The 26387-nt window shown below is 40.1% G+C and overlaps 1 protein-coding gene across 4 annotated transcripts in view; it reads left to right on the forward strand.

Annotated features, from left to right (window-relative positions):
* Positions 1–26387, forward strand: part of LOC136843230 (alkylglycerol monooxygenase-like) — a 790153-nt gene extending 763766 nt beyond the window's left edge. For 3 of the 4 annotated variants that reach the window (XM_067111313.1, XM_067111314.1, XM_067111312.1), the window contains 6 exons: positions 9116–9240; positions 9446–9594; positions 10653–10922; positions 21615–21766; positions 23068–23319; positions 23728–26387. In XM_067111313.1, the coding sequence (XP_066967414.1) occupies positions 9119–9240; positions 9446–9594; positions 10653–10922; positions 21615–21766; positions 23068–23319; positions 23728–23997 (1215 nt within the window). In that variant the 5' untranslated portion in view covers positions 9116–9118 and the 3' untranslated portion in view covers positions 23998–26387. Of the gene's footprint in view, positions 1–3687; positions 3709–9115; positions 9241–9445; positions 9595–10652; positions 10923–21614; positions 21767–23067; positions 23320–23727 lie in introns of those variants that run through there. The other variant, XM_067111316.1, reaches the window with a different exon arrangement.

Genomic DNA, 26387 nt, shown 5'->3' on the forward strand with positions numbered 1-26387 from the left:
TACACGCGCAAGGGGTTTTAAGATTACTGCAAAATCAAAATAATTCATTAGATCTTATCGTAAATTCTGAACGAAGATATTCTACAATTTTCACAAATATGTTTCTGTTACAACCACGTACTAGTGGAGATCTATTTCAGTTACTGTTACGTACCAGTTAAATTTAGTTACCGTCACGCAGCTGTTGAATTTAATAATTTCTGCGACTGCCATGCACAGTATATTATGTACGTTAATGTTTTCTACCAATTGGTAGCTCTTCGTTGGGTTCTAGTCGGTAGAGCTGTGGCCTAGCACTCGGTAGGCCCGAATTCGAGTCTCCGGCCGGCCGATGAAGAGTTAGAGGAATTTATTTCTGGTGATAGAAATTCATTTCTCGCTATAATGTGGTTCGTATTCCACAATAAGCTGTAGGTCCCGTTGCTAAGTAACCGGTTGGTTCTTAGCCACGTAAAATAAGTCTAATCCTTCGGGCCAGCCCTAGGAGAGCTGTTAATCAGCTCAGTGGTCTGGTAAAACTAAGGTATACTTTCTACCAATTGGTGTCTGTCTATTTCTGTTACTGTCATGCGCTTGTGGGGATTATTAATTCCAGTTACTGCTGTGATGTTATTTCAGCTCCTGTCATGTACCAGTAGAGATTTATTTCAAATTTAAAACAACGCTGAAGGGTCTGCGTGATTTCTTTGCATTTACCGCCTGCAAGCTCAGGCGACGACACAAACATCCCAATTTCGCTAACAAGCAAAGTCCTAAAAAAAGGCAGTAAAAGACGGAAGGAATCAGAGTTGGTCTTGAACCCCAAGAAAGCGATGGATCTGTTTTTTGAAAGGCTGAAGGTGGTGAGAATCCAGAAAAGCGTAAGCAGAGTTTGGTAGGGAAGAAAAAATTAAATAATCAACGAACATAACACTCCGAAAGTAGTTGATTCCCACGGAGTAAAATTGGGATTCGGTGACCCACAGGGATGAAAAACTCACACTGTTCCTCTGATGACAGGACTGAGAAAAGCAAAAAGCAGTCAAGCCTGAAAACAATTCAAAATAGCAAATGTTAACGGACATGATTGAAAGGTTCTCATGGGTGGATTTTATCGAATACTTTTACTTCCTGCTGCTACTGAGAAGCTAAAATACCATTAAATTTTTGTCGTGGAACGAGTTAAATCTATAAGGATTTTCTTCATTATGAAAGGTGCGTACAGTTCTCGCAAAGCAAATGAATAAAAAAAAATCCGATGCTCCTACACTACAAGCAAAACATTTTCCCCTTTCTATAATTAAGATAGTTATAAATTTAATTATATATAATAATAATAATAATAATAATAATAATAATAATAATAATAATAATAATAATAATAATAATAATAATAGAAAAGATTCTATCATTATTATTATTATATTTGCGATTTCGATTTTCTTTCATTTCCTTCAAACCCTTTGTTAGAAGAACCTTGAAAAGTACTCAAGGTCAGACTGCACCTCAATAAAAACTTCTTTCATCCACAGATAATACAATAGTAACAATCATGACCTAACTCACCCTTTAGCAGTGAGGTGAGGACGAACATTTCACGAGCAAAAATGCTGCAAAAAAAATATACATATATGACTATGCTCTCTTTCTTGGAAGTATTTCTGAGAATACCGAGTGCAAAGTACTCAAGGTCAGGCTGCACCTCAATAAAAATTTCTTTCATCCACAGGTAATATAATAATAACAATCATGACCTAACTCACCCTTTAGTAGTGAGGTGAGGACGAACATTTCACGAGTAAAAATGCTGCAAAAAAATATATATGACTATGTTCTCTTTCTTGGAAGTATTTCTGAGAATACCGAGTGAAACCATTAAAGAAAATAAAAGCAAAATTTAGCGTCACTGAAAAAGATATCAATGGCTGTAGGTCAGTAACACTCAGGTTTCAAAAATTAGTGTATAATCATTCAAAAACAAATAAAACAGTAACAGGAAAAGTAACCAACCAATGGAAACAACGAATACCAACGAAGGGCGAACGGTGAGGGATAACAACATGAATGTAAAAAAAAGTGGACTGACAAAAAACAAGCACAGGAATGTAAAATAATATGCTACATAGCAAGCAGAGAGCATTAAAAAAAACATGGCCGTCCCAAGAAGCTTGTATGTACTGTGCATGCAAGGACAGGCAAAAAAAAAAAAAAAATCTTAAGACGACTTATTTTACGTTTCTTTAACTTTGGTCGTGAACTATTTTTGACATCACAAACTTCGGTAAGCATAAGCATATAATTTAACATTCATATATTCTTGAAGACTTGATGTACACGTTTTTTTTTAAGATGTCATAACCTTTCAACAGATTTTATCTTTGACAGGACATTCATAAATGGTATTAACGTTTGAACAAGAAATAAACAAAAATTTACCGTAATTTGAAACCAAGGGTAAGAACCGCACATTTTCCTTACCAAAAACTAACTATATATTTAAAAAACTAACTATATCTTTCCAAAAACTAACTATATCTTTTCAAAAATTAACTATATGGTTACAAGTATGGGATTACGAGGACAGACAGACAACATTAGTCAGTTTTTAAGAGGCATTTAAACATAACTTTGTGTGGCGTACAGGGAGCGTGGCTTCTGGTAACAAAGGTGAACTTTCTTCCTATTCACCCCCATTAGATGTAGGTACGACCATCGCTGGTGCATTAATAGTAATTTTGCTTTCTTGCTGTTGATGCTGTAAAGCTATATTGGGCAAGAAGAATCCCAATGTGTTCAAATCCATCATCGTATTTGGGCTTGAGCCCACCGAGATGATGCTAATTTTTCGAAGCCTAATTCTTAGTATTAAAGTTATCCTTTATTAGATCAACGTTCCAACGTCTACAGTTCCTAATGATCTACGCTATTCCTTTTCTATGATTAAATCCCCCCCCCCCACACCACCTAAATCGTCCTCGATTGATAAATAAAATCAAAAGCACGAGATTTCCATTCCGCATTATCTTCTTGCCTCGTTCAGCAGCTATAGACTGGTGATGAAGATTTCTGCCTCGCCCGCCACCTGCCAAGGTCATCCCTTTTATAACAACTGGTTTCTACAACAGCTTCGTCAGCAAATATTTGCGCAATACAAATATCACACAGCTTTGAAATGTGCTTTCAAAAGGAGGTTTTTTAAGCATCGACGACAGTATAAAAATTAATAAGTTTGTGATAACGAAGTTAATAAGAGCATGGAAAATAACACTTCGCCAAATTCTAATTCCAACAACGTGCAGAGTGATTTTGACGAAAGATCTATGAACCTCCCGAAAAACGCTAAGCAAAAATGGCAACACGAAAGAAGGCCTTGCTTCAAGAGTGCACCTAAAGTGCATTCAGTCAATAAGACGAAGTTCAACAGAATTGGCGTAAAAGCCCAGTCCCCGATCAATGCCTTCACAAATAAGCCTAATGACCTTTAAGTCCCCCCCCCAACTTTGTCTGCAAGGGTTCCACAGGGATGAGACCCTCCAGTCGTGATGGATCCCAACCATTCTGGGAAGGGTCCATCTCCCAAACAAGAGAGCAGAAATGCATCAACCAAGCATCGTGACCGCTCACGGGACTGTGGCACACTACATCTAAAGCTAGCAAATCCTGAGACCGAACACCAATTGGAAGATAGTGCAGACCGAGCACGATTAACGCTGAGTTACGCTTGACAAGGTGAATGGCCATAACACCTCAAACACTATTCTCTCCAAACTTCTGGGGAGGAACAGAAAGTTTGAGAATAGTTTAGGTTGGTCCTCCTCGGTAGACAAGTCTTGATCCTACGTCTAGCAAGCTATAGGGGCACATTGTCAACTTCTCCCCCGGAACTGGGTTCACGCGAAGGTAAACTGCCTTTCTGCAAACGATAGTGATGATAGTGTGAAGCCCTATAGGACTTCTTACGAAGGAAAGACTTCTTGGCCTTCCTCCTATGCCTCCACTTTTCTGGGGACAAGGAAGAAGACAGAGGTATATGTGTTATATGAAGGCAGAATACGAAAACTCAACAGGCATGCCCCTGGTAGGCCAATAAGCCCAGGACTGGCGGAACACCCGGCCCAACCGCGTGGGCACTAACATGGAATACCGATTGAATCTCCTCCATCCCAAAGGGCTAGGGAACCTGGGAAAAAACAAGTAGGAAAATGACCGTACAGAAGATCAAGGTAACTGGAGCAGAAAAGAGCCCACACTCAACTTTAAGGTATTAACACCCAAAGATGCTAGTGACTGCTTTTTGACCTGCCTTGCCTGGTCCCATGCTTTCCCCACTGCAACAGAGACCAACTAGAACACCTTAAACATGCAAAGTCCAAAAACAAGCAAAAGTCAACACTCACACTAATTCACATACTCTCAACATCATAATCGAATCAGTTTCAGAAAGCTGGGATGTCCGCATTCTGTAACAGCCGAAGAAAAAGTAGGGTTTCCAGATGTGTGTGTGTGTGTGTGTGTGTCACCAACCTGTCACTAAACAAATACCTTGATAATAAGCTTCAACGACCAAAACCAGCTGAGGCCGGGGAATACCACTAAACAGACTGGGTTTGCATTCTCACGAGAAGAAATGAAGATAATCTGGTAAGAAAAATGCTCACTTTTTCAGTCACAGTAAGATTTTCTTTATTTCATGAATGATCAGTTTTACACTTTACATCAGCGGCTTTTATCATCAGAGCCTTATTTGAAGGTAGAGAAATATTTTGCTCTCGGGGATTCATCATCACACATCCACCCACATGAACACACCTCGTGAAGTTGTTTAGGATAGTTGTTTGATGGACGTTATTTTCTTTATGAATAATTTTCTCTTTCTCTCTCTCTCTCTCTCTCTCTCTCTCTCTCTCTCTGAAGGTCTATTTTGCTCTCATCACACACACACACACACACACACACACACACATACATCTGCAAAAAGACGTAATCCTGATTTTTAGTCATATCCGGTCAAAACAATGCGGAAATGAGAGCGAGCGAAATTAATGTCTAATTATTCCACTGAAACCGGAATTATAGCAAAACTACATGCCGATAATATTCCTGCATCACATCACAACAGCACACACAAAGACAATCATGAATAAGGACGATTATGAATGCGCAGAAAACGAGTCCCATGGAATTACATCTTACACGAACACGACTAAAACAAAAAGGATGAGAACAAGTTTCCTTATGTTCAAGTAAACAAGGTCGCAGGATGGCGTTCTTCGCTTGCAAAATATTCAAAACGGTGACATTGAAGCTCCGATCTCTTGGAATATCAGGTTTGCATGACTGAGGGCGTTTCGTGATTTTACAGGTGCGCGAATTGCTGTCATGGTTGGCGTTCACCATGCCACAGAAAGCAATGGAGTCTAAAAGAATTATAATAATAACAACTCAACGGAAATCAGAGAAGACGGAACTATTAAGCAAACACAGCAAACGACTTCAAAGTAATAAAAACGAGCATAGACGCTTAAGAAGAGAAGAATAAAAAGGAAAATAGAAAAATGACACGAAGTTTTCAAAAGGAACACGAAAAAAGAAAGGAAACGAATAAATGATCAATCTGATCAAGCAACCATTATATTATCAATCGGGTTCAGTCTTGATTTAGCAGTCAAGCATTTTATTTATATAATATATATATACTGTATATATATTATATATATATAATGTACTGTATATATATATATTATATATATATATTTTATATATATACACACACATACATTATACTATACATATATCAGAAAACTACAGAAGCTTATATTCCTATATCGCCAATATATATGGTGATGAGGATAATATGAACGACTAGCACGCCTTCCAGACACGTTTTTCATTCTATTTGAAGTTTCCAAAAATAGCAACGCAATGCAAATCCATTCAAGAAGTCATTAATACCTAAAAACGTTGTGCACTTCACACAGACATCTAATTGTCAGACATCATTATCAGGGATCTGTACACCAGATTTACACCCTCCACCAACTGGAGAAACAATTAAAATGGAAAAATCCTAACTTTGCATAAAAATGGCCAAGAAGCAAATTTAATTAAATCAGCAGAACTGGTTCTTTTACGCAGTATGACCAAAATGAAGTATTTGGGGGAAATGAAAAAAAAAATAGTTTTAAGCGTTCATTTACGATAAATCATGTCCGATCGATTAGAATCACAAAAATTGTTTGTTGCCTAGTTTTCAAAGTTTTAATTTTTCTTTGCTTTGTCAGTGATACTGTTTCTACTTTTTAGTTGTGCCAGTATCAGAATATCATTCGAGTTTCATAAAACTTATTTTTTAATATAATTATTTTATGACCTGTTCTTTCGACGGTTCTAGCATTGCGTTTTGGTGTAAATATGATCATCTGTATTCATCATGTTTAAGTTAACTCATGTTATCAACTGCGTCGCTCTTCAAAGAAGGAAGCTACGAACGGAAATCGTTCACAGCAAATATCTAGTAGCAAAGACAATCTTCATCTGTGAACAAAATCTCATAAAAATGTCGAATAGCTTCTTCCACATTTAAGTTTTCCTTCCGAAATATACCTAAAAAATCAATGCTTCTTAGCTGGGTTACGTTAAATTATTGTTACCTACTACTAGAATAAATCTGTACATGTTCATAAATGAACTTTTATGTGACTTTTGAATGGTTTCCTACGCTTGACTTTATGTGAAGTAAACAATTTCATTAAAAATATGACATATTTAACATTTTCACTTCCCATACTACCATATTCTCGTGATGTACCTTGATGGAATGACTTGGTTAAAGATCTTTATAGACATTCACGAGAAATGTTTTTACTTTGGAGGCAAAATGGTACCCCCAGGGAAGGACAATTTGCACTCCTCATGAGGCAGGCGAGAGCGCAGTTCAAACTTGCCCTTAAGCATTGCAGACTGAATGACTTGCAACTAAGAGCTGATGCAATGTCTAGGAAATTAGAATCTGCCGGTTACCCCCGTCTTTAAAGCTATCACAGAGAGCAGAAGCCGTCAGTGGGGCGATCACTTCAGCACTATCAAGGCTCCCGCAGGGATGTAAATAACCTCCTTACTATTAATATTCAGTTTCAATGCGTGCATAATTCACCAGTTTCTCCCAGACCCCTACTCTTAGTTCACTTAATACCATTAATAAAAAACAAGCTCAAGGCTGCAGCTGACCCTGACAAGTATCGCCCGACTGCAATTACTACAATTGCATCGAAGATACTTGAGTCCGTTCTTCTAGTGAGACTTCTCCCTTTTCTACACACTACTGACAACCAGTTCGGCTTTAAAGCAAACTACTCAACCGACACCTGCATCTACATCCTGAAAGAATTGCTGAACTATTACCTATCATCAGCCTCTCCTGTTTTCCTATGTTTTGTAGATGTGAGAAGAGCATTTGACAGAGTAAACTACCTGAAGCTCTTCCTGAAGCTACACAAACGAGGCACACCTCTATATCTAATTGGCATTTTATGTTGTTGGTTCTCCACACAGCAATTCTGTGTCAAATGTGATAACGTACTGTCGTACACCTTCGGCTCCATAAACGGGCTCCGGCAAGGGGGCATTCTCTCTCTATACCTGTTTAACACGTAAACAGATGCCCTGAATGTCAAAACTGAACTCACTCCCAATCGGATGCACTATCAACGAAACAACAATAAACAACCTCTGTTACGCTGATGATATGGTTCTGATCTCCCCATAAGTGAAAGGTCTCCAGCGACTCATCGACACCTGCCGCCAATATGCGGAGGAATTTGATATCCTATACAACGAAACCAAGACCCAGTGTATGTCGCTGCACCCGAGATCGCTTAAGCATATTGCAGAACCACTAATTTTCCTAGGAAACCATCGTCTGGAATTCGTGCCTGAATTTCCGTATTTGGGACACATTATCACGGACGACCTAAAAGATACGGCAGACATAGAACAGAGGCGTCGTAAACTATGTGCAACTGGCAACATGATTGCAAGGAGGTTTGCCTTCTGTCACCGAGAAACGAAACTGCTGCTCTTCCGCTCGTACTACTACAGTATATATGGATGTTCCCTTTGGACGAACTATACCCGAGAGACCATGAGACGTATCACTGTTGTTCACAATGACATTCTGAGACGCCTCACAAACACTCCTCGCTATCACTCAGCCACGCAGATGTTCATAGAAAACCGCCTTGATAATTTGAAAATCATTGTGAGGCGAACAATGTCCAGTCTGATCACCCGACTGAGAAACAGCAGCAATTCGCTCATACAAAGCATCCTGAGCAGTGAGGCAAGAAGATCTAAATTGTAAGAGAGATGGAATAATGAGGCGTTTGTTCCTTAAATGCCTTATTCTGTTTTTGCAATTATGAAGTGTCATCTCCAGTATCTGTCATTGTTATTGCTGGTTTTGGTATTCTCACTTCCTGTTATTACTGTTTAATGTCATTGTAGAGTTTTGCAATTTTCAATATTCGTATTTAACCCTCTGGACCTGACCTCTGTAACCACCTAAGGACTCCAGATGGAAATTAATCGTCTGCAGTCTGTATTTTTTATTGTTATTTTTAATTTTTTGTCTATTATTCCCCATATAATTACTGTCATTACCATTATTATGAATTCCATTTTTTCTACTTCTTCAGCAACTGTGTGGATACTGCCGATAATTATTTTTGTCATGTTACCTTATGTATCTAGGTTGTTTGTACTGTTTTGTATATTCCATGTATATGGCCCTGAGCCGAGCCGCAATAAAGATGATGATGATGATGATGATGATTATTATTATTATTATTATTATTATTATTATTATTATTATTATTATTATTATTATTTTGTTTCAGTACATCAAATTTTCTGATATCCCTCGTTTAACTTCACTGCAGTCAAATAACACAAATTGAGTCTCCGTTTTAATTTAGACATTTCCCTCTCTATTTTTTTTTTTTATTTTATGTTATGCCACTATTTTGGAACACCCCTTCGTGCTCAGTAGTTTGATGTTCCTAAAACTGTTCTCCCCCAAACGTTCTACGACAAATATGAATCGGGAAAGGCTGACTGAATCCGTTTAAAATCCTTCCAGGCGATGCCAATTTTCCTGACTTTTCTCTTTATGGAGATGGCAATCCTTCACCTCAAAGGACACCGTCTTCTCATGGCGGATTATGTCTGCTCCAGCGGCATTGGTGTCATTCATCTAGCAACAAAGTAAGGACAGTCCCTTTGTAATTCTTTCCTATAAATAACCTAAAATTAACGTTCATCTCGTACTTTTGTTATCAACTTCTAGTTTAAGCAGGGAGCAATAAGTGTTTATAAACCCTGTAAATAATATGCTGATTTTATATGATTAAAAAATATAAACTGGGATATGCACGCAGTTTTGTAAATTATATATCCTTTTTATTACCAGCTTCTTTCTCTACGGAGCGATCTTAAGATTCTATGACTGGTTGTACCAGTTCCGATTCACGGAACTCCCTGGTGACAGTGTCTATACCTGGATTGCATCTTTACTACTTGTGGACTTCGCATTCTACTGGACTCATAGAGCCCATCACGGTAAGTTATATTTGTCACAAGGGCAAAATGTCTGTGTATTTATTAGTACCGAAGTGACAAATAAACTGAGGTTTCTGGTCATTGCTAGATTGAAGCAAATGTGAAAACGGAAGGTAGTTCAATTGTTAAATAGGCGACAGGATCGTGTAGAGGCATATAAACAACACATACTTTCAAACTAAGGTTTGGGGAGCTAGACACATGCAAATAGCAGTATCAAATCTAGAGAATCTGCGCACCGGTGGTTGAAAACGAGACCTTTTCTGCGCAGCCAGAGTCACGAGTTAGACGTTCCTACAAATTGAAAGCAACCATTTTAAAAACATATTTTTAAGTGATCTTATTGGCATTTGATACTCAGTGCCTAACAACTACAGTGTTCAACTGTTATTCCTCTTTTTTATGTATGACTGTTTGCCATCAATACTGCTGGCTTTCCTATCCTCCAGAAAACAAGACCTTCAGCGCTCATAATAAGTTTGAGATATTATGAATCCATTTTCGTACCAAGAAAACATTACTAGGAAGTCAATATTGTAGTGCATATAAAGTAAACTGCATTGTTAATTTCAATCGGGGTACAACTTGCATACAAAAAACAATGATAAAGCAGTTTTTTTCCACTTGCATACTTTGGCTGCGTAAGTCCATTCGGTCGAAAAATCCGTAGATTTTGATTACTGTTGATGTTTACTGGCAAATCAGACCTGATTGGTATGTCTGATCCTTTTATATGTAACTGGATAGGGATGGGATGTGCCTTGGCTGGCTTTCAATATCTGTATTACAGTATAAAAATATCAGCTTAAGTGTTGGGAATATTAATGAATAAAGAATTTGCACAGTACAAGAATCGGTATCTTAGATATTTCCATTCTCTTGCCTTTGATTTTTTAAAAAGTCCCTTTGTGGCATGCTAGTTTAATCATTCACATAAGTTATCACTTTAAAAATAATGCTGATTATCATTATATTCCCCCTTTTAACTAATACATCGGATGTTGGAATGCCCTCCACAAAACAAACCCCCCGTCCCCACGAATTTCTCTTCATTTCAGAGTTAAACGTCTTGTGGATGTTTCATCAAGTGCACCATTCTGCCGAGGATTACAATTTTGCCGTGCCTCTTCGTCTGCCGTTTATGCTCAAAGTGACGTACTTCTTTCTGTACCTGCCTCTGGCCTTCCTTGGCTTTCCACTCTCCTCAACGGTGGTGCACAGTTCGCTAAACCTGCTCTTCGATTTCTGGCTTCATACGAAACTCATTCCACACCTGGGGCCCATCGAGTGGATCTTCATGACTCCTTCCAGTCATCGAGTCCATCACGGTCAGAGTTCGTTCTACTGTTACTTTTACAGCTGATTAATTTTTTGTTTTTTGCTTTCTTTTGCTTTGGAAAACCGGTCCTTTATTGGAAAAAAATGCCATGACGCCTCCTAAATCTTTTTTTTCTTTTTTCACTTCCACCGTCGCGTAACTTCGTAAGTGCTCCTCAAGTGTTTTGCAAGTGCAGCGTATCAAAAGCACGTACTGAAACTGTTAACACACGTTTACATGCCTACCACAAAACACGCGATATACAATCCATATCACGAAGAATGTGTTTTTCTTTATTAGAAAGTGATGTCTTACTTTATGCGTTCTAAAAAAAATGCTTTGTACTGCTCACTAGCTACATTAATACACAGCAAATCCTTGATTTTCAAGTAATTCGTAACTAAGGTACTCGTATACTATTTTTGTCCATGTTTTCAGATCAGGAAAGTCTATTAGACTATTGAAATTTGTGGGCTGTGCTTGCTTCTTGTACTTTGATAAATAATTAAAGATAAACAACTTTACTGTACAGTAATAAATGTGGACCAGATAACTGTGTAAAGGTAAAATTGTAACTATTCTCTTCGACTCAAGACTAAAAAATATCGAAAGCCACCGTAAAAAGATTACCATAAAATGTTCTATGATGTATTTCATCAATAATGAAAACGGTCACTTCTGATGTTTCCTGTTCCATTTCGATGGCCAGGATAACATTAACAGAACCATTTAATCATCAAATAAAAGGTTGAAAACCTGGTCCGCACAAATGAGCTTAGGAAGAACCAGAATTTTTCTTTACAAACTCAAGTGATTCTCTTTAATGCACAGGATTTTCAAGTAAAAAAAAAAAACCGTTTGTTATAATACCGAGCACTGTTTACCTTAAAAATACTAACAAATCAAAATTTAATTCAACCAGGGGTACTTACCTATCCCAGTTATGAATGTGGCCATTGTAACTGTGAATCTTCGCTTTGAACCGGAAAAACGCCTGGGAGAGAGAGAGAAAGTTACAGTTGTTGAGTCACGATTTTGTTGCTAAGTTCTTGCAAAAAATAACAAAAAACAGCATTCCATGCTGAGACTGGGGTACTAGATATAACTGGTTTGGACTTTAGCCTGCAGCTTTATGGTAATTAGGCAAGTCTACGCTTATATACCGCAATTGTTTTTTGTTCTTGTGAAACCGTGCAGGCTAAAATATTTCAGTTGTACGGTAGTTTGAACATTTCAGAGGATTTGGCATTTCACTTGCCAATTTGCAAAATTTAGAAAGCTTTGGAATATTTGAAGTTAATATCTTTGCAAATTAATACTTTGCATATTGACCCCGTTACATCTTGAACAAACAAACTATATCCTGTCATACTGATGGCCGCTGCATGACTTGACAGATTTTTTGCCTCTTAATTCTGGTGGGTCTGGATTATTTTCCGTCCTACACTAAGCTTTACCAAGTATTGCAACCAATTTACATTACTCATAGTCGTATGAAGAGGAGAGGATAATCACCCATAGATGATTGGGAATGGAATATGTAAGATTTAGACCAGAGGCCAAGAGCTATGACCTATGAGGTCATTCAGCGCTGAAAGGAAAATTGAGAATTAAGGATGTTGTAAAGGTGTAACAGGAGGAAAACCTCGCAGTTGCACTATGAAACAATTGTTAGGAGAGGGTGGAAAGTAGATAGTGTGAGGTTCAAGAAATGTCAGAAGTGAAAGACTGATTTTTTATTTTTTATTGTTCTCAACAGGTGTTTATAATGCGGAAAGCGGACGGAAAGTTAGCGGGTGACCTGAGGCCCCCTGCTGCGTCCATACAGAAATTGTGTTTGTTAACAGGCATAAGAAGACATATATAATGCGTTACAGAACATGTAAAAGGCAGATATGCATATCGGCGAAAAGGCTGTACAATGATGCATACAATGAGACATAAAGAATCTGAAATAATAACAAGTAACATATATGACGTGATTAAAGTACATATGAGGAGCGAAACACAAGAACAGAGAGGCGATTTGATGCCCTTACAAATACTACCCCCTCCCCACAAGACAATAATTAGAGGAGCAATTACTGGATGAAACAACATTAATCATGCAATCGCTGAGGTAGTTGAGTGGGCCCCTACTCCTGGAGAACTGTGGGCGCAGGGTGGAACAGACATCTGGGGTTGGCTCGATGTGTCCCCTGGGCAGCCCAGGACCCCGCTTTGGTTGGGGGGGCAGGTGTGTCTGCAGGGAGGTACTGAGGGGGAACTCTGGGGCGCCTGCCTGCCTCCTCTCGTACTTCGCTGTCCAACAGGAATACCAGCTTCAGTCTGTCGATGGTGACCCAGTCTTCACGCCCATGGATGTCAAGGAGGTATGCCTTGGCAACCCGCCTGATGACTCGGTGGGGTCCCCTGTAGGGCCTGGTTAAAGGCGGTTGACGGGCGTCCACCCTGACAAAGACATAGGCACAAGAGTCTAAAGTGGGTGGGCTGTAGGTGGTGGTTCTGTTGGTGAAGGTCTTATGGCAGGACGTGAACTTCTGTGCAAGTTCCCTCAACCTCAGGATGGGGTGTCGACGCCATCAGCCGATAAGAATTCTCCCATAACGGCCAGTGTCTCCCTGTAGACTTTCTCAGCAGGGGAGGCGTCACCATTTGCTTTCGATGCAGTGCGGAGACCCAGCAGGACCCAGAGAAGCTGTTCCTTCCACCTCTTGTCGGTGCAACGTGCCATGAGGGCTGCCTTAAGAGAGCGGTGTGCCCTCTTGACTGTGCCGTTCGCTGCAGGGTTGTAGGCCATTGTGCTGTGTAGTATTGTACCCATCAGGCATGCCAAGGAGACCCAGAGCTCTGACAGGAAGGCTGGGCCCCTATCTGTAGTGATGCTGTCTGGCACTCCGAAACAGCTGATCCAACTGGAGAGGAGGGCCTCTGTGCATGACGCTGTTTATGCCTCCTCCATGGGAGTTGCCTCGGGCCAGTGGGTGGAGCGGTCTATGATCATCAGGAAGTATCTGACTCCTCCCGACTGCGGAAGAGGCCCGTCGATGTGGATGTGGCCGAAGCACCAATGAGGCTGGGGAAAGTCGCCGACCACGGATTCTCTGTGCCGGGAAGTTTTGCTTGCGTGGCATGGGATGCAGCTCCTTGCCCACTGTCGGACGTCCTTGTTGATGCCATGCCAGACAAACTTGTCAGTCATGAGGCACGCCATTGTGCGCCCTGATGGATGGGAGAGACTGTAGATTATGTTGAATGCCTGCTTCCTCCTCAAGGTGGGTACTAGGGGACAGGGGTGGCTTGTGCTGGTGTCGCAGAGGAGAGTTGTGTTCAAGTTTCCTAAGGGCACATCCACCCACTTAAGAGCCATCACTGCCGTTCTGTAGTCTGCCGTCTCTGGGTCTGCTGCTTGTTCTTTTGCCATGTCTTTGTAGTCGATGCCGAGGTGAAGGGAATTGATTTCTACTCTCAACAGGGCATTGGCTACTGGGTTCTTCCTGCCAGGGAAGTAATTGATGGTGCACCCGTATTCGGAGATGACGGTCAGGTGTGGCTGTTGCCGTGCAGACCACGTCTCCCGGCTTTGCAAATGCGTGCACCAAGGGTTTGTGATCTGTTAGGATTGTGAATTCGGTCCCCTCCAGCAGGTGCTTGAAGTGTCTCACGGCCTGGTAGATAGCCAGCAGCTCCCTGTCAAAGGCGCTGTAGCGGGTCTCTGCTGACGAAAACTTGTGGCTGAAGAAAGCCAAGGGTTGGGGGCCGCTGTTCACTAGTTGCTCGAGTACTGTGCTGCAGGCAATGTTGCTGGCGTCCATTGTCAGTCTGAGGGGGGGCTGCGGGGTTGTGGTGAGTCAAAATAGTGGCATTGGCAAGGGCTGTCTTTGTTTCTATGAATGCCTGCTGCTGTGGAGCCTCCCAGGTCAGTGTTTTTGGCTTGCCTTTCAGGATTGATGTCAGGGGTACATAGTGCGGGCAACGTCTGGGATAAAACGTTGGTAGTAGTTTATCATCCCAAGAAACTCCTGAAGGGCCTTGATGGTTTGTGGTCTCAGGAAATTATCTGTAGCTTTTACTTTAGAGGCCGTAGGGCGCACTTCTGCTGCGGAAATCTCGTGCCCGAAGAAGTCTACTTTTTCTGTTCCGAAAATGCATTTGTTGAACCTGACGACTAGTCTGCTGTCCTGCAGACGTTTCAGGACGGCACGGACGTGGCAAAGGTGTTCCTCTGGGGACCTGGAGAAGATGAGAATGTCGTTGATGTAGCAGATGCAGAAAGGCAGATCCCCCAAGATGGTGTCCATCAGGCACTGGAATGTGGCACCTGCGGTCCTGAGACCAAAGGTGGAATAGGAGAATGTATAAGTCCCAAAGGGCGTGATGATGGCGGTCTTTGAGACGTCGTCAGGGTGCACAGGGACTTGGAAGTATGACTTCAATAGGTCCATCTTGGAGAAAATCTTTGCGCCGTGGAGGGCACCCGTCAGGTCTTGCATGTTAGGGAGGGGGTAGTGGTCTGGTGTTGTCAGTAAATTCAAACGCCGATAGTCCCTGCAGGGCCTCCATGAACCATTGGACTTCTTTACCATGTGGAGGGGAGACGCCCACAGGCTTGATGCTTTTTTACAGACACCCATCTGCTTCTTCTCTGCAAAGGCCCATTTGGCGTCTTGTAACTTTTGGGGGGACAGTCGTCAGAACTTGGCATGGGTTGGTGGCCCCGTCATGGTGATATGATGGAAGATGCCGTGCTTTGGTTTGAATACGTCCAGGAACTCCTGTAGGAGGGACGTGCAGCTGTTGGGGGCTGTGGAGCAGATGGCGGGCAATCCAGGTCCGGTGGAGAACTGACGGGAGTGGCAGGTTCCTGTGTCGAGGGGGCGCTGTCTTCCGACATCGACCAGAAGTACGTGGTGCCCAAGGAAGTCTGTGGCCAGCAGGGGGAACTTGACCCCCGCGATGACAAAGGGCCAGTGGTATCTGCTGCCCAGAATTGAGATAGTCCAGGGCCTTGTACCATGTGTGCGGATGGGAGTTCCGTTTGCTGCTATGAGGGCGGGTGTTGAGTCAGGTATCTTTTCTAAATCAAGACCGACTGCATTGCTCCTATATCTATCAGCAGGCACCATTTCGAAATTTCATCTCTGATGAAGAAGCCTGCTGGTCGGGGGAAGTTGGATTTCGCGGCCACTGCTGTTACTTGTAGCCGCTTTTGTTGTTTTTTGTAAAGGAACAGGGAGGTCTGCAGTTCCTGGTGTTGGTGCTGAATTTTCCATGGAAGAAGCACCACACCAGGTTTAACCATGTCCTGTGTTCCCTGAATGGTGTCTTCTTCCTGTAAATGGCATTGATGTCTCCCTCACTGTTGTCGTTGTCGTCTGTCAGGCTGCAGGCCCAGGCCAGCGATGTCTCGAGGCCTTGGTGGCCTCGTGCATTTTCTGGGCGACATTGACTAAGGCTCCCATGTCGAGGGTGTCTGCGTCTTTTATCTGGCCCCTAACTTCCTGCGCAAGGCGCCGAAGGAAGATTGCGCTCTTTAAGTCTACCCTCCTCTTCCTCCTGTTTTCGTTGCGGCCAGGCAGTGTTACCAACCCCCATAGTTTGTCCCAGGCTTCCCTGGGTGATGCTTCTCCGAGGGGCTGGGATAATAGGTCGAGTGAGCGCTGCGCTCTCGGTCACGGGCATGGAGTAAGTTTGGATGAGTTTAGCCTTCAAGGCCACGTATGTGACCTTGTCCGGCTACGCGTCGAGCCAGGGGAAGATTCTGTTGAACACCTCTTCTGGGAATGCCGTCATGGCGACGTCGGATTTGATGGCATCGTCTGAGATTTGCGCCACACAAAAATGTGCATCTGCATGCAGGAACCATGATGCCATGTTCTGCCACAAAAACAGAGGAAGTTTGGCCGTGTCTGGCTTTGTTGGCGAGAGGGGCATACAGATGACGCTCGCGGGTTCGCACTGAAGTTCAGCTTCTGACATCTTTACTACTCATGCACCAAAACGCGGGAAAATGCGCTGTATTGAGTCCGTTAATGATGCTGATTGTTTGAGTGGTCAAACGAAGTGCCACAACATTCCCTTTTTGGGTACGCTGTATTTAGTCCCTTAATGGCTCAGGTTTCCACCAGGGAGGGAGCTATCAGAGGTCTATACTTTGACGCCGTAATTAGTCCGCTAAAGGCTCTCTGATGGTAGGCTGCGGCCGTTTTTAGTCTGTTAATGGCTGGGCCAAAACTGTGCTACCTGTCACTCCAGGGTCACCAGTGGGAGGTTCAAGAAACGTCAGAAGTGAAAGATTGATTCTTTATTATTCTCGACAGGTGTTTATAATGCAGAAAGCGGACGGAAAGGTAGCGGGCGACCTGAGGGCCCCCACTGCGTCCGTACAGAAATTGTGTTTGTTAACAAGCATAAGAAGACATATATAATGCATTACAGAACATGTAAAAGGCAGATATACATATCGGCAGAAAGGCCATACAATGATGCATACAATGAGATACATAAAGAATCTGAAATAATAACAAGTAACATATATGACGTGATTAATGTACATATGAGGAGCGAAACACAAGAATGGAAAGGCGATTTGATGCCCTTACAATAGAAGAAACTAAATATGAACATGGAAAAAATTGTAGAGTGCCTATTTTATAAGCCAACCAATTACCAGAAGCTCTATGAAATTAAATGCAACCAAAATATTTTCATCTACTTCTCTGATGGTTAGTAAATTTCTTTCTTTACTGATACCTCTTTTTTACATCTTTCCCTTTTTTCTGGTATTGCCATTTATCTGGAATGTTTGAACAACAGGAAACATTACTTAATGATTTCATCACATCCCTGTGCAGTTTTGTTATTCTTTATTGGTAATGGTTCCACATCCCAAAAGAACAAGCCATGAATTCCCGTTCAAGCTTCCAAAGAGGAAGTTGGCTCTTAGCATAAGGCCACTAGTGGTTTATCCATTCTCAGTCCTACTGAACACAACCATGTAAGAGGAAATATACAAAATAACTTTACACCAGATTTGATTAGTTAGAAACCTGTTGGTTATAATTTCCCCGCATATTTGAAATAGTTGCTGATAACTTAAATTGAGATTTGGCAAATAAAGCCTCTGAAACAGCCTTTGCGTCTACTGGGTACAGACAGTGGAAGAAAGCAACAGAAAAAGATGCTGGCTTCTCACAACATGAGAAAAGTGATTTTCATAGATACTCTATGTGTACTTGGAAAATTTTTGAAGAACACATAGCTAGGGGAAACACTATAGCTAAGTCCTTAACATCTGCCCATGATAAAACTGTAGCAGAAAATAGGCATTATATCAAGGAGGTGGCCAACGTTTTATGCCTAACAGCTCGTCAAAAAATTGCACAAAGGGGTCATCATGAAGGTCCTGACAGTATGAATAAGGGCAATTTTCTTGAAATAATGGAACTCATCAGTGAAAAAGATCCCATTATCAAAGCCCGCCTGTCTTCCAAGAACGCCAAATACACCAGTCCTACCATTCAGAATGAAATTATTGGAATCATGGTCGAAACCGTCCTTGATGAGATAACAGATGAGCTTTATCAATCTACTTGGTTTTCTATAATGGTTGATAAGTCAAAGGACATTAGTGGAAAAGAACAGCTATCAATTGTTGTTAGGTATTTGTTTGATCTATCCTACATGAGGAGTTTTTTGGGGTTCGTAAGACTGCATGAACTAAATGCAGCGTATCTTAAAAACAGCATATGTGAAATGTTACTGACATGCAATATTGATGCAAAGAATTGCGTAGGTCAAACATATGATGGGGCCTCAGCAAGGAGTGGGACAAATGCTGGTGTACAAAGATTTTTCCGAGAAGAGGCTGCACCAGAAGCAATTTATATTCATTGTTATAATCACCGCCTAAACTTGGTGATTGTGGATGTTGTTAAGTCTGTCAAGATTGCAGACTAGTTCTTTGGAATGTTGGAATCCATATATGTCCATGTCATCATATGTGCTGCATGAGTTGTTCCTGCAAAAACAAACAAGCTATTTCCGGACAAACAACCCCAAAAGCTTAAAAAATTGAGTGACACAAGATGGGCATGTCAGTATGCAGCCTGCAAAGTAATGCTGCCGAAACTACCAGCTATTTTCCAAACTCTAGAGCAGTGTTTCCCAAACTTTTTTAGTACGTGACCCCTTACAGCAGTACCAAACCTGTCATGATCCCCACATTTATAAGTCTTCTAAAATCGTACTAATTTTAAAAGGCACATATATTTTAAATTTTTAAATATTAATCACAGCAGGGAGAAAAATAAAATCTCCATTGACCTTTATCAATGTTTATTAACAATGACTGATTTATTAACATTTTAATCATAGTTAGACCCTCCATGACCCCAGAAAAGGGCTCATGACTCCTTTGGGGGTCATGACCCCCAGTTTGGGAACCCCTGCTCTAGAGGAAGTAACCAATGAGCACTCTGGCAAGCGTGCTACTGATGCTGCTGGACTCTTGGATGCAGTTAATTTCTCATTCATCATAAGCCTTGTTATGTTTGAAAATCTGCTGCACAGAACCAAACTGCTGTCAGATATGTTGCAATCACCTGCACTTGATCTAGCCGCTCTGCTGACATGGTTGAGACTCTACATGATGAGCTGGAGCAAGAGAGAGAGGGTTCAAACTGGGATATTCTTTGGTCTAAAGCAAAAGACATGGCAAAGGAACTAGACATCCCAGTCAGATTTGCTCATGAATCAGGAAGAAAAAAGACAGCACTCTTCCATGCTTGATGGCTTTGCAACAAATACTACCCTTGGCCAGGAAGAAACACCTGACTCAAAATATGACTTTCGTGTCAATCTGTTCTACCCAGTGCTTGACCGCTTTCTAGCAGAACTTGACTCTAGATTCAGTGAAGATAACAAACAATTACTGAGGTCTATTTCAGCACTGGATCCAAGAAGCTCCAATTTTTTTTAATGCAGAAATCATTGAACCAATGGCAGTCCAGTATGAAGTTGAACTGTCTGATTTAGCTGTAGAAGTACGCTAACCCAAAAGGCTCATGCAGCGCAAGGAATCGGAGGGAGTCAAGATCACCACTCTTATAGAACTGTCTTCATTCATGTCATCTTACAAAGATGCCTTTCCTGACTTGTGTAAACTTTTGACAATAGCAATAGTTCTTCCTCCCACATCAGCTGCATGTGAACGAAGTTTTTCATCTATGAGGCTAATAAAAAATTATCTGCGCAGCACCATGGATGATTTACGATTGTCCTCACTTGCTGTCCTTGAAATCCATGTGTCAAGAGCCAAATCTATCGATATGGACAAAATTTTATCAAAATTTGCCAAGCGACATGATAATAGAAAGATACTTCTTTTCTGAAAAGATATTTAATAATGTATAAGTATACAGTTCACTTGAAGCTATATCATTAAATATTGATCCATTTACATGCCGTGGGCATATTTTTGAAATACGGAAAATTACTTTTAGTTTAATTACAGTTTTGGTATATTCTTAATGACTTTATTTTGGTCCCTGTTACCTGTACAGTTTGTAATCGTATATAGATGAGAGGTGATTTGTTTATTTTACTTTATTGTTATTATTTTTTTAAATACAGTTGGCATATGTGCTGCTGATGATATTTATTTTGATCCATTCTAATGCTATTTACCTGAGAAATTATTTTAGATATTTAAAGTTTATTTACAGTTTTGCTATATTCTTAATAACATTAGTTTGATTCTTGTTACCTTTACAACACGTACACACACACACACACACACACACACACACACACATATATATATATATATATATATATATATATATATATATATATATATATATATATATATATATATATATATATATATATATATATATATATATATATATATATATATATAGTTTTGAACAAGTTGTGAGGAAAATTTACTTTACATTTGCATATAGTAAGAGTTGAGAATTAATTGAACTCCATAATTTCGAATGCATGTTTACTCGTTACTAATGTTGTTATTTGCTTTATTTACGTGGATATATACTGTACACTTGAGAATAGTATCTTTTACTAATTATATAATTTTTATATAAGTTTTATGCCATTTTTTTTGGCCCCCCCATAAAATAGCTTGGCCCCACCTGGGCCCCCCCAACTGATGGAAGGCTAGCTACGCCACTGGCATTGACTGGAGGCTGCCAGAGTTCAACCAGAAAGTTCAGAAACTTTGGACGATCGTCGAATGGTTCCAGAATTTATTCACTGCATAGTCTTCTATAGGGAGTCTCTCTCTCTCTCAAAATTTATGCACTGCTACGAAGTCTTCTAAAGGGATTTTCTCTCTCTCTCTCTCTCTCTCTCTCTCTCTCTCTCTCTCTCTCTCTCTCTCTCTCTCTCTCTCTCTCTCTCTCCATTATTAATGTAACTGTAATATGTTCTACATATGTCTTCCCCTTATACCAATAACCTTTTGTTCTCGGTTAGTTATTAAAACATTTATTAATGACAGTTTAAGGTTTAACAAACGCAAACAGGGAAGTTACAAATCACAGAGAAGGTAAAAATGACGAACGTACGAATTACTATAGGCTCTCACTGTTTTATTTGGAAAGTTATATCATTCTTGAAATGTTTAACTATTCTTTTGGGGATGAAAGTCAGATAATTAATTTATCCATACTTCCAGGTGCTAACGAATGGTGCCTTGATAAGAACTATGGTAGCGTTTTCATAATCTGGGATAGGATGTTCGGCACCTATGAACCAGAGCGCTCAGACGAGGAAATCGTTTACGGCCTCACAACGCAAACAAGGTCCCAAAACGCCCTTTGGCATCAGGTGAGAAATGATGGTCATGTGACAGCGTATTGCTATAGTTTCACGTATTGCGCATGTCAAATATGATATCGCCTTTGGCGCTTTCCAAACAGAGCCATATTTATTATTATTATTATTATTATTATTATTATTATTATTATTATTATTATTATTATTATTATTGCAATCCAAGGGTCCCAAAAGGGAATGCAGACCAGTACAGACACATAAACTCAGAAGTGATAATAAACTACAAATGGAAATGATAAAGAAAAACAAGTAAGATGAATGACAAAGTCAAGTAAATAAGGTAGGTAGTAATTAAACCGTGAAGTGGGGCTCATGCCAGCCAGCTTAACAATAAAGAATTTGCACCAATCTGTAGTGAAGTTCCAACGATTCGGCAGCATGATTTGAAAGATCATTCCACGATTTTAGCCTCGAAAAATGTAACACTTCCAGGAAACCTTTGTACTGAACCTTACAGAAAAAAATTCAAGACAGCATTAAATGCATATCCGGTACTACGTGGTGACTAGCATAGTCTGAGAAGATCAGAATGCAAAGGATTATCAAAATTATGAAATATCTTATACAGGCAGCACAATGATTTCATTGAACGACAATGCCAGAGATTAATAGCAGAATGAGGGATAGCAAATTCAATATATTTCAAGATTTTGTCCAACAATTTATCATGCGAGTCAGCTGCTGAAAACCAAAGAAGGGAACAATATTGTTAAGATGGAGGAATAAAAGCACTAAACTTTTCATCAGGATAGAGAGGACTCCAAAATCTTGAAAGATTTTCTCAGTATACCGGTTTTTATTATTATTTTTTTGTGCAGCTGAAGTAGACATAGCTCGGATAAGTTTCTCGAAAGCAAATTTGCAATAAAGAATAGTACCAAGAATATGAAATGAGTTGATGATAGTTTAAGAAACACTGCCAGTAAAAAGATCTTGGTTTGAGGGGTGGTGTGGTCCAGTGTTCTAGATCGACCAACAAACATACTTTGCGTTTTGTTAGGGTTTACTTTCGTCCCATATAATTTACTCTGTGCACTGATGCTAGTTAAATCTCTGTTAAGAGATTCGGGAAACCCATGTCTATGTTCAGGAGATGGGATCAGTGCAAAACACATAGCATCTCAGCATAAGCAAGAAGTTTGCTTTTAAGGCCAAACCATTTTACATATCCATATTCATAGATATTGCTAATGTTTGAATTATCCTATAAAAGTTAACCTTTGTGCAAACAATGAAAATGTCAAATATGTCCAATGTGAACACTAATTCAAAAGAAATTCTTTCCTTGTCAGTTTTACTATTTTGGCGAACTCTTCAAGAAAGTATGGGCAATGAATACTTGGGGGGACCGCCTCAAAGCTGTCTTTTACGGACCTGGATGGACGCCTGGTTCCCCTCGACTCGGTGATCCAGCCAACATGACACCAGTCCCTGTTCCAAGAGAGCCGTACAACCCCATTCTGCCACGGTGGCAGATGTATTATATACTTGCCCATCTTTTCATCGGAATGATCGCTTCACAAATGTCGGATAAGGAAGTTGCGGTAAGAAGTTCTGTCGTTTAATCTTTTTCAAAAAATAATTTTTCACATACTCTCACAAGGTATGTTATTCGTGAACAGTTCTAAAAGGAAAGTATGAAGAGCATTGCTAATTCAGCGTTGTGTGCCAGTTTTCATTCCGTCATGAGAAAACGTTTTGTCTATAATGATATTCAAAAGCTTGTAAGTTTGTACTATGTATTACAAATATACTGTGTTTATATAAGGTATCAGTAAGATTTTCTGAATACACTGGCCATCAATCTATAATTCTATATTCCATTCCATAAAGGTGAAGTAAAAGACAATTAGGTCTAACGGGAAGAAGCCTATCGTTTTTAGATACCATTTAAACTGTTGCAGTCAGGACCATGATACATAAAAATTTAATTGGCTTTCTCTTCTTGACAGGTCGAGAGCTGGTGGTCTGTCGCTCGTTTCCTGTTCTTCATCCTCACTTCCATGGGAATAGTGACCTCTATGTATGATTCTTGGCGCTGGGCTCCCATTGCAGAGGCATTGCGATGCGCTTTATTCACAATATATGCTCAGTATTGGCCGATAACTGGTATTATGATATTTGACTCTTCGATTGTCGTCTTTCACACCGCATGTTCGCTGCTGTGGATTTTCCAGAGTGCCAGTGCCCTGAGAGACTACAAGAAAACTAAGTCAAGTTAAAAAGTGGAGGGGAAATGAGAAGTGGCTAAAGGTCGCTGACATTCTGTTTGCATGTGCATTTTGATAGATATCCCGCGTGAAAAAGACAGCCAATGAATTAATTCACAGAGCAAAGAGTTAGGCAACATCGCATAATAGATTAATCATCTTTGGCATCGAGTTAAGTACAAACGACTAAAATAAGTTATCTGTTGCGTACTCGTTTAGAGTTGACTTGCATTTCCAAAAATAGAATTAAGATTAGATATAAAGATTAATCGTTGAATTTTATTATGTACAGAACCTTGTCGAGAACTACTGACATATAAAACAAAATCAGAATATACTTAACTACTAGTCGCGGAAAACCATTTTTCTATTTTTTACACAACAGTCACTGTACATCTGATACTTTGACACCAAGAAACTTGATTATCTAAGTCGAAGTTTGATGTAGCGAAGACTAAAATGTTTTGTAAAACGTAGAAATCAGCAAAATCTTGGATTGCGTGGAAATGCTGCTGAATAGTAACAATTTCACTCAGTTTTGTTCATGAGATTAAAGAACTGATTCCTTCGGAGCAGGGGTCTCCGAAGTATTGCCTGCAGGCCATGTCTGGCCGGCCACAAGATTTTATCTGGTCGCGATTTATTGGCTACGACAGAAAACTTCCGGTACCAGAATTATATAGTATGGGCTGTTTGAATTGAACTTTGTTCGACCTTTACCAATTGCTAGAGTTCATTTTGGATTTCTTAGTTTTTCTATTTATTTAACTGATGCTCTATCTTGGTGCCCATCAATTTGTAGTGAGGTTGGGATAATGGCTTTATTGTGAAGGACAGCACAATCACATAAAAAAAGCCACTGTTCTAATTATCACTACAAATGTTTGGTTAAACATTTGTAGAAAAATAATAGCTTGTAGTTCTCATCTGCCGAAAAGTAATTTGTTATTTTGTTACAATATTTAATTCTGATATTTGAAATTTTTGTTGATTAAATGATTTCCCATTGTAAGCATGACATTGTACCACTGTAACGTCACATTTAACCTTTGTTGTGAATCATATCATGTTAACCATACATACATGCACACACGCACACACACATATATGTATGTATGTATGTATATATATATATATATATATATATATATATATATATATATATATATAGATGTAGAGAGAGAGAGAGAGAGAGAAAGAGACAGTGAATAAGGTACTTTGTAATCAGACTCCGGGGCTGGCCACAGCCAAGGTTGGACAACCCCAACCCAAAAGACGTACTGAGAACTGAAAAAGACGTAGAGAAGAAAATACACACGCGCACGTACACACACGCACATACTCACAGAATTGTGAGAGTGTGTGTATGATACGCGTGTGCTATGTGACACCTCTGTTTAGATCAAGTTCATTTTACAGTTTACCTTTCCGGCGCAGCTTGAGTTAGTTTACTTTGTGGAATCTTGCATCTAGCCCAGGTCTCGGATATTCAACTCAGGCGTAAATTCATTGCCGAAAAAAATGACCCACACTTAGTATCGAGATCTCTGAACGTATATTCCTGTCACACTCCTGTATCTTTTTGTTACCACTAGCAAACAGTCTTACTACAGAAGTATTATTTTTTTAAGTGGTTGTTTGCAATGGCAAACGTTTCCTGCTGTTTTCAGTAAAGCGGAGTGAGGCCTCATGTTATAGTGATTATACATTCTTCTTCTTCTTTTAACGTGCTTTTTTCCCATTTGTATGGGGTAAGCACAATGCCTTCTTTTTGAAGGACTTTGAATTGGCTTTGGGGTAGACTGTGTAGTCTCGATCGGCTGCCCTGCCTGTCATCGCTTAGACCCTGGTAGCATATGTACATGTATTGTACCAGTCACCAGTGCCATTTCTCCCAGCAGTGAGGAGACGTTGCGCGGTTAGGTCGACAGTCGAGACGTGTGAGGTGTCTGTTATGTTTTTAGAAGATGTTGGAGTGGCTTTGTTTGTGTGTGTATTAGTCTGTAACACCCATTTGCTTTAAAGCAAACCTATCCGTTGATTACATACATAATCCCGGGGTGTCTACACAGATAGCAAAGTGTCCGTCTCTCTAACCGGTGGGCTGTGGATTTGAACCCGAGCCACAGACCTCTAAGAAGCCCGAGGCTGCTGCTCTAACCGACTTGGCCTCAAGGCTCTTATAGTGATTATATATTGCATGCACTATAATATTAAATATTTTTTAATGTATTTGTAAAAGAAAACACTTTAATATGTTGCTCTTTGTGTATACATAGCTTGTATTGTGACTGATCATGATCAATAGATGTGGTCACATGGGCATTATATCAATACTGTAATTCTTGTAATATTTACTATTAAGTATTTTAAGAATAAAATAAATAAATGTTTCATTAATA

This window comes from Macrobrachium rosenbergii, chromosome 11 (assembly GCF_040412425.1).
Source record: "Macrobrachium rosenbergii isolate ZJJX-2024 chromosome 11, ASM4041242v1, whole genome shotgun sequence".
Classification (NCBI taxonomy): domain Eukaryota; kingdom Metazoa; phylum Arthropoda; class Malacostraca; order Decapoda; family Palaemonidae; genus Macrobrachium; species Macrobrachium rosenbergii.